At 55.4% G+C, this 9055-nt stretch overlaps 1 protein-coding gene across 1 annotated transcript; it reads right to left on the bottom strand.

Moving 5' to 3' along the window:
* Positions 1 to 6008: 6008 nt before the first annotated feature.
* On the bottom strand, positions 6009 to 8253 carry HES4 (hes family bHLH transcription factor 4). Its single transcript, XM_048967561.1, is given in 6 exon segments — positions 6009 to 6493; positions 6495 to 6568; positions 6571 to 7002; positions 7587 to 7674; positions 7772 to 7867; positions 7983 to 8253. Coding segments are annotated over 6 exon segments (870 nt in total). The 5' UTR covers positions 8094 to 8253; the 3' UTR covers positions 6009 to 6424.
* Positions 8254 to 9055: the final 802 nt, after the last annotated feature.

The following is a 9055-nucleotide window of genomic DNA, read 5'->3' as shown; positions in this document are numbered from 1 at the left end:
TAGAGATGCCCTCCCTGCGTGGAGGAGCATTTGCTGCAGCACGTGCCACGGTTGCAGCACGTTGCCATGCATAGCAGCAGCAGGTCGGTTGCCTTTGGAGCTGTGCTCCCCATTGGGTTGCTCGGTGCTTAGAGCTCCCAGCAGGCGATCAAAGCACGGCATGGAGGTGCTTCCCAACTCTTTGCTTTCTGCCCAGGGTTTTAAAATGCACCACGGCTCCGTCCAGTTGGAGGCGAGTCCCGTTCCGATTCGCATTCCATATTCTGCAATTCGTGGAGGCGTCAATCAAACCTGTTGTTAGCCATAGCTGTCACGTCAAGTCCACGTCTAACAGCGCGGGTGATTGACAGCCAAGTTTGTTATCTGTGAATGTGTCATCCCATCCAGCACCCAGCGCTGCAGCGCTGCCTGACAGGTCATCAGTGGGAGCCTTCCATCATCCATATATTATGAGATGGGTCGAACAAATCATTCCCCAGCTCGGCGCAGCGCACGCGCTCGCCTGCATCGCTGTTAAGCGGAGCTATAGGGTTTGACAAGGGAAGGGGTCGGGTGAAACCCGAAGGGTCAGCAGATAAGGAGGGGCTGTGTGCTTTTCTGTCCCTGCTCTGCTCCAGGAATTGGAGGCAGCGAAGGCAAAGCAGAGGATGGGGAGAGAAGCAGAGCGCTGGTGGGTTTTTGTTAGGAAGCCTCAAGCTTTAGCTAATTTTACACTGCAAGCCTCCTCGTTTGCCTCCTTGCTCTCTGCTTTTCCCTTTGCAAAGAGCTGCCATGACGAGCGATGCACACATCTGGGCTTCATTGTGGCCCCAGGAATGGCATGGATGCACGGAGACCCATGCATGTTATCATGCTGTATCAAAGAGATATGAAAAGCAAATCATAGGAATCCCTCCATCCCACGCAACTCTGCTTTGGCTTTGATTTCCCAGAGAGGAGACCCAAAGGTTTGTTTGGACTGCAACCAGCAGGCTTTGCACTTGCAGTTCCATCCTAACAACTCCATTTGCTCAGGAGAAGCTTAAAGCAGCGAATGCAGAATTAAATCCATCACCATCACCTTCAGGATTCTGCTCTCCTGCACTTAAAAACAACACTTGCAAACACTTTGCTCTGTCACACGTTAAAAGCCACCAGATTTGAGTGTGCATCAGTATACACACAGGGTAGATGAATGCTGGGGGTGGATTTGGGGCCGCGCTCTGCTTCGCATCCCATGCTGAAAGCCCTCTGTGCTGCACAAACCAAGGCTGATGCAAAATCCCTCTGCTCTGCTCGTGCCACTGCGGGGAGGCTGTGCTTTTAAGTTGCTACAGGCTCTGCAGGAGCTCAGAGGCAGGCGCCTGCGAATCCACAGCCGCCCAGCCTGGCAGACGTCCCTTGTCACCTCTCTCAGAAGCCGTTTGCATGCACTCTCAGACACCTCTGGCAATGCACGCGTCATCCCAGGCTCAGCATGTTGCTTCCAGCCCCCACCTGCAAGCTTTCTCTATGGGAATGAAGGAAGCAAACATTTCCACTTGTGCCCGTGGCTTGCAAGACGTGAGCAAAGCCCATCGCAGCAGCATGGAGCTCTGTTCCCAGCAGGCTGCATCACCTCTCCTTGCATTAACGCCTGCTGTCAGCTGCTTGAGTGCAATGCAACAGGCAAGATGAGAAAGCTGAGGGTCGTCCATCCCATCTCCCTCGGTTTCTTTGGGTGCCGCTGTTCCATTCTTTGGCTGGAGGCTGAGCCGGATGAACACATCACGATGGGTCAGTGTCAGAGAAAGGTGGAAATGGGGGCTCTGAGCTCCTCCTCACAGGGGATTGAGGTTTGAAACGCACTTCTGCCCACTCCAAGAGCAAATGGAAGTCATTCAGCCCAGGATCCGACGCATCCCGAGGGGTTGGTTGGGGTGCTGAGCACCGATCCCTCACCAAGAGCTGATGTTTTCTGCACTGCTGCTCCAAGAGAGAGCATCGCCCTGCTTGCACGGGCTGGGGGAAGGGAGGAGGGAGCTGATGGGACGCTCTGAGCACTGGCTCCTGCCCTCAGTGCTTCTGCTGTGTGTGGGATCCATCTCTTGCATAAGAGCCATTTGGGGCTGTGATTTATCTCTGCCTAATATGACGGGCTCTTGAATTGCAAAGGGAAAAAAACAAAACAAAACAAAAGAAAAAAACCCTTCATTTAACAATAGTTCGGCCTAACCTTGTAATAACCTCCCTGCCTTCCCCAGAGAGATGCTTTGCTCAGATACAGGAATTTGTTATCCGCACACAAACATTGGCCCCCTCTCTCCAAATTGGAGGGGCAGGACAGTCACCCTTTCCTCACCACTGCTTTTTGAAGTGACAGAAGCACTGCTTGAATGATTTTCCTATTTTCACCTCCTGGCTCCCAAGCAGGACCTGCAGGTTCAGTGCTTATGTTGTGATGATGGATGCGTGGGGTGGAAGACAGGGGACAGCAGGGTGGGATTCGGAGCTGAGCGCTCGCTTTTGGGAGAGCTGCATTCCATCGGGGCTGAACAAGGATGTGACCAAGCAGCTCGGTGCCGTGACCCCGACCCCAACGAGAGGAGCAGAACTTCATTTCAATTCATCAAGCCAACAGCCCGAGTCAATCCTCCTGCAGGCGTCGGGGGAAGGGGGGGAGGTGCGGGGTGCGCCGGGTCGGGATGCGGGGCAGGTGCGGGGTGGGAGCGTGCGGGTCGGGTTGAACCCATTGCCGGGGCCATTGCCGGTCCTATAGCCGGTCCTATAGCCGTGCTGCTGGCTGAGCGCCCGGGGGAACGCGCCCTTCCCACGCCCCGACGGCACCGCGCCTGCTGCCGGCCGCGCCTGGCCGCGGGGCGGGGTGCGCCGTTCTGTTGCATGGCTTTTTTTTTTTGCTTTTTTTTTTTTTTTTCCTTTCTTTTTGCTTTTCTTCGCGTCGTTTTCTTCTTCTCCCCTCCCGGTTTATTTTCTTATTTCGTTTCATTTCGCTTCCTCTTTGCAAAAGTGGAAAGGCGAGGTCGGGGACGGTGGTGGGGAGGGGGCAGCTCCCAGCCCACCCCCGAGCTTCGCACAACCCTAGGTTATGTTATTCTTTTATTATATTATTTTATCCCGTTTACCATTTTTATTTATTATTCCACTGATTGCTACTTCTACTGACTTCCCGATTTATTTATTCATTTATTTCTGCAAGCCTCTCCCCCCCCACCCCCCCTTCAGGAAGGCAAGTCGGGCTGTGGGGGGGTGGGCAGATCTCAGCCTTTGGGCTCTGTCTGCCCTCCCCTCTCCTCCCCTCAGCGCTGCCCCCCACAGCCGGGCGGGATGCGGGAAGGAGCTGCGGGGCGGGGAGGAAACAGCTGCGGGAGGGCCGGAGGGGTTATGGGGGGTGGGGGGGAAACGGCAGCGAATTTCCTCCCTGGGAAGCACGAGAGCACGAGGTGGGAAGAGCGGAAGGCTTCAGGCAGCGCTCGGGTGCTTTTCCCAGCCTGAGCTTTGCTGCTTGCCTGGGGCTTGGCTGCAGACTTTCCTTGCTCTGAGCAGCGCTTCCTACATGAAGTTCCTATGGGGCTGCGGTGCTGCAGGCAGCTGAACCAGCACGGTGCATTGAGCAGCTGGAGCCCAACTCCCCTCTGCAACATTCGGCTTTCTGCAAGCTGCAGGCGTGCCTACAGCTCTCCCTCTTCTCCTTCCCTTTGCAACAGGAATTGCAGTTTGCAAATGTTGCGGTGGAGTTTTGTCCCTTTGCAACCAGCAATGCAATTGCAGCCATGGCAGTGGAGTTGTTCTGTCCCTTTGCAACCAGAAGTGCAATGGCAGGTATTGCTGTGGCGTTCAGCTGGTGGACACAGAGCATTTTGCTGCTGCTTTGCTGCTCTGTGCCCAGCCCACGCTCTCCTGCTGGCCCGGCATTATCATCACGTCCACCCTTGTGGACTTTCACCTTCCAGCAGCAGCAGCACACTTTGCTCTTTTATTGCACCTTGACAAGGATAAGGGCAGATTGAGCACTCAGCTCACAGCGTGAAAAAAAATCAAGGCTTGCACAGACAACACAGCAGCCCCTTGGTTTTGAGCAGGGGGGAGAGCAGGGCAGGTGGGCAGGTTGGTGCAAAACCAACCCAAAGGCTGCAAACCTGCATTCTCTGGAGCTAAGGGCACCCATCGGTTTGGCTGCAGCTCTTGAGCTCCTGCCATTCACGTTGCTTGGTGTCATTCACCTCCCAGAGCCAGGCAGCAGCTCTGAGACTCTCCCAAGGCCAAAAGCAAAGCGTGTGGCTGTGCTGGCCCTGAGAGCAGGGCTGTGACCGCAGGGTCCCTGCACCGAGCTCTTTGCCAGCTTTCCCCTGCTGGGTTTTTCATTTCAGGGCATCCCTTTGGCAGAGACACATGCAAAAATCAGTTTTCTTCCAGCGAATGCAGCTCAGGGTGCCTGACGGCTGTAAGAGAAAGGCACTGTGTGTGGGGTGGCTGCAGGGGATGCAGGCAGGGTGCAGCCCTGGGGATGGATTGGGTTGCAGGCAGGAGACAGGCGGCTCTGATCCGCTCTGCCCTGGTGGCTGCAGACAGCAGAGGAGGGGTTGGCAGCGACTGCGGGGGATGGAGAATGGCTGTAACGTGATTTTCTGCCTGCGATTGCATAACAAAACCTCCTGGGAATCTCTGGATTTAAATGGATCCCTCCTTGTGTCTGGGGCACCCGGTGCTGATCGATGATGCGTTGGGGTTGGGTTCCTGGGGCTGACCTTGGCCATAGGTGCAAAAAGGCCTCCAAGAAGTGGCACCTTGCTCTGTACCCATTAACTGCTACATTCTGCTTGCTGAGAGCTCAAAACATGACGTTGCATTGCCAGTATTTAAAAAAGAAAAGCAAAACAAAGGGTATGATGTGGAGTTCTTGGATGTCGTCCATCATCGGGGGCGTTGCAGCCAGGAGATCCCTGAGGGTTGGGAAGGGGGGTGAGGAGCATCGCATGTGGGGGTGCCGGGGGATTCAAGGATGGATGAGAAACGTGGTTACGATGCATCGTGGCCCCTGGTGTGGCAGTGGTAATGGACAGGGCATCCATTGCACAGGGCATCAGTGCACAGGGCAATGGCACACGCACAGCATGCACTGGATGTGAGGATGGCATCCAGATGGCATCCACTGGACGTCTAATGGCACGCACATGGCTTCCCCTTGCAAGGACTCCAATGGCCTGACCTCACAAACGCAGAGCAAAGCACACAGCCAGCCTTCCCTCCCTCCCATACCACTCAAATGGTCTTTCTCCTCACCGTGGCCTTATTAATTGGTGACAATTGGAAGCGGTTTAATTCCGTGTGGGTGAGGCTGCCATTGCTTCCACTTGGCCGGGATTCAAGTGCTGGGGGTGAGGCAGAATGGGTGGCAAAACTGTCTTTTCCTCAGCTCCGATACTTACTGGAAGAAAATAAAATAAAAGCCACAACCCCGAGTGATTCTCTTTTATGAGGTCGGCATTGTGAGGCCGGGCAATTGAATTTACAACAGCATTGAGTATCGGAGTCTATCTGGCCATGTCAATGAGAGCAGGGAGAGAGAAGGGAAGAAAGAAAGCAAGAAAAAAAAGACACACATTAACCCTCAGCTCCGAGTTCCCAGGCGTTTCAATAGGGCTCCCAACTTCCCAAAGAGCCCGCTGCATACTCGATGAGACCCTTTATACCTTCTAATTACCCTCCTCACAATGGGGACGGACTCTCTTGCCTCTTTTGTGGGCCGAGATAGTAACTTTTGCACGCACCACCCCCACGGAAAGGTAATGCAGAGCCATAATACGGAGCGAAAGCTTCAAGTTGGATTATCTCACGCAGCAAGCATGCATTGCCCAGCTTCCAGGAGCACGGATTTAGGAAGCTGTGCTCGCACAGCCCCTCATCACCTCCCCTATCTGCTGCACGGAGCCCTCCTACAGCCACACTCAAGGCCATAAAGCTGGCCCCTATCGCCTTCCTGCAGCGTCGGCTTTGTCTCTGCCCATTCAAATGAGAGGAGAAAGTAAAAGTTCTATTTCAAAGAGTTTATTTCGACACCTGCATTATTATTATTTTGCTCCTTTTTGTTTTTGGAGGTCTCCAACACAGGCACACGCAACACACGCACGGACCGACGGGGATACAAACAACTTTGGCATCGTACTTTGAGTTCTTTGTTACAAAACTATTTCTCATTTATTTCTCCTTAATTAAAAAAAAAAAAGTATCTCAAATAAAGGCATTTCAAAGGAGTAAAAATACAAATCGAGATCCCAACCTCTGAGAATAATAAATAGCGAGTTCCTAGCGAGGTCCTTTTGTTTTTTTTTTTTGTGTTTTTTTTCCCCCCTCATGTTGAAATCTGCTTAGGAAAAATACAACAACCACAACAGGGCTCCATAGAACGGAGCCAAGGCAGAGTTTTTGGGATGAGGGATGGGATTGGTCACCACGGCCTCCAGACGGACTCCCTGCGCTCAGCAATAGGGCTGCCTGCCTGGGATGCGGGCACCACGCTGTGCCCAAATGATGTCAAACCCTGCACGGGGGATGCTGACGGGGTGCTGGATGAATTCCCAGAGCCTCCACTTGTGGACACTGGGACGTTGGAGTTGGCGTAGAGTGGGATAACCGGTCCAGAGCCAGGTGGGAACGTCGGGTTGGGGATGAGGAAGGCAAATTGACCGTCGGTGGCTGGAACGAGCTGAAAACCCCCATAGACTTTAGGGGAAAGAGCTTCGGTTGGTTCCAGCTTGCACGGCACCGGCACAGCTCCGGTGGTGGTAGGAGGCAGTTGGACGTGCAGAGGTTGAGCCAGATGTGCAGGTTGGCCAGCAGGAGGGGGGGGCAGGTAGTTCATGGCCACGATCTGCCCCAGGCAAGCAGAGAGGTGGCCCAGCAGGCGGGCTCGCACATCAGCGTTCACCCCCTCACACGTGGACAGGAACCTCGTCACCTCGTTCATGCACTCATTGAAACCAGCCCGGTATTTGCCCAGCACGCTGGGGTCAGCACTGAGGGCGGCTGTAGGAAAAGAACAGAACAAATTTCTTGGCAGGGAGGTCTCAAGAAGCTTCCTTAGAGGGTTTTTGGGAGTCCTTAGTGCTCACAGAGGCTTTTGGGGTCCTTTGAAGTACTTGGGGTTCATGTGGCTGTTGAGAGGCTGCTTTCTTTTTGTTTTGGAAGAGCACTAAGAGCTTTTTTGGGGGGTTGCATCATTTCATTGGGGTCCCAAAAAGTTCAGCAAGTTCACATGGGTTTGGGCACATCCCTAAATGTTTTTCCCAAAGTTGATTTTGGGGGGGATTTCCATGAGCTTCCTTGGGTCTTAAGACTTTTTGAGGCTTGAATTTGGGGGCCAGAAGAGTTTTTAGGGCTCCCTGCAAGTTCTGGAAGGTTTGCATGGGTTCATTGGGGATCCCCATGAGCTTCTGAGGTTTGCATGGGTTTGAGGGCTTCCTAGTAGTTTCCATGCAAGTCTGGGGTCCCTAAGAGTTTCCGAGCCTCATATGAGCTTTAGGGGCTCCTTTAGGGGCTCCCCAAGGGCTGGGGGACCACCGGGGGCTCCAGCCCCCGGGGTCAGGGGGTGGGGATGGGGGGTTACTCACCGGCCATCTGTGCCCTCTGCAGGTTCCTCAGGTGCTTCACCGTCATCTCCAGGATGTCAGCCTTCTCCAGCTTGGAGTGCCGCGAGCTCTGCGGGAACAACACCGGCACTCAGAGCCCCCTCCCCGCATCACAACCCGGTGGCAACCCCTCCCCCCCTTACAGACCCCAGCGTTGCTGTACTCACGTCTTTTTTCAGCGCGTCCAGGATGAGCATCTTCAGCTGCCCCAGGCTCTCGTTGATGCGCGCCCGCCGTCGCTTCTCCATGATGGGTTTGGAGGACTGCGGGCACAGCGCACACCGTCACCGCCCGCTGCTCGCCCCCGGCCCCGGCCCCCTGACCCCGCACACCGACCTCGGCCCGGCCGCGGGCTCGCCGCCATCCGCTGCCATTTACCTTCCGGTGCTCGCTGGCGCTCCGCGGTTTATCCGGCGTGTGGCTGGCGTTGGCCGGTGCCCCCGCGATAGGGGAAGCGGTGGGTTTTTCCATGCCCGTGTCGGCGGGCATGGCGAGGTAAAAAGGGAAATTAAAATAACTAAAAGAAATTCAGTTAAAAACGAAGAAATTGGGAAAAAAAAATAAAAATAAAGAGGTTAAAAAAAAAAAAAAGAAGCGCGGGAAGGAAGGCGCTCCAAGCGGGCAACGAACGCGTGCGGCGCTGGCGGCGGCGGGACCAGCAATGCCCGCGAGCGGCGCCCCCCCGCCTTTTATACCCGCCGCCGGCTCCCCATTCGTGTGAACCCGCCGCCGCGGCCGTTCCCACACTCCCCTCAACCAATAGCAGCGCGGGGCGGACGGACGCGGAGTTCCGATTGGCCGTCCGCCCCGCGCCCGTCCGTCACGCGCACCGCCCCCTCCCTTCTCCCGACCTCGCGAGCCAACAGGCGACGGGCGAACGGCGGCGCTGCTTCCTATTGGCTGGCGGCGGGCCCGCTGTCACTCAACGAGCGGCGGGCGGCGGCGCTCGTGCCCCCCCCCCGCCCCCCCCGCCCGGAGCACGTGCCGCCGCGCGGCCGGCAGCCCGCATGGGAAAACCCCGCCCCGCGCCAACGCGCGCCGCCTCGCGCCGCCGCACCCGGGCATGGCGCGCGCGCGAGGGCAGCCCCGGGGGTGGGAGGGGCGGGAAAACGGGGGGAGGGGGGGGGGAGCGCGCGGCCGTGCGCAGAGCGCGTGCGTGTGGGGCGGGGAGCGGCGGGGGGGGCGAGCGGCGGGCCGCGCTGCGTCCTTCGTCCTTTTTCTGGTTGTTAGGTTTTATTTCTTTTTCTTTTTCTTTTTTTTTCCCTCTTTTTTTTTCTTCCCTCTCTTTACTTTTTTTCTTCTTTCCCTTTTACTTTTTTTTTTTTTTCTTCTTCGTCCTTTTTTTCCCTCCTTTTTTCTCCTTTTTCTCCATTTTCCTCCTTTTTCTCCTTTTTCTCCTTTTTCTCCTTTTCCCCCCTTTTTCTCCTTTTTTTCTCTTTTTTCTCTTTTTT

The sequence above is a fragment of the Lagopus muta genome, chromosome 21 (assembly GCF_023343835.1).
Source record: "Lagopus muta isolate bLagMut1 chromosome 21, bLagMut1 primary, whole genome shotgun sequence".
Lineage (NCBI taxonomy): Eukaryota > Metazoa > Chordata > Aves > Galliformes > Phasianidae > Lagopus > Lagopus muta.
The sequence above is the reverse complement of the archived record's forward strand: the minus strand, read 5'-3'. Positions and strand labels throughout refer to the sequence as shown.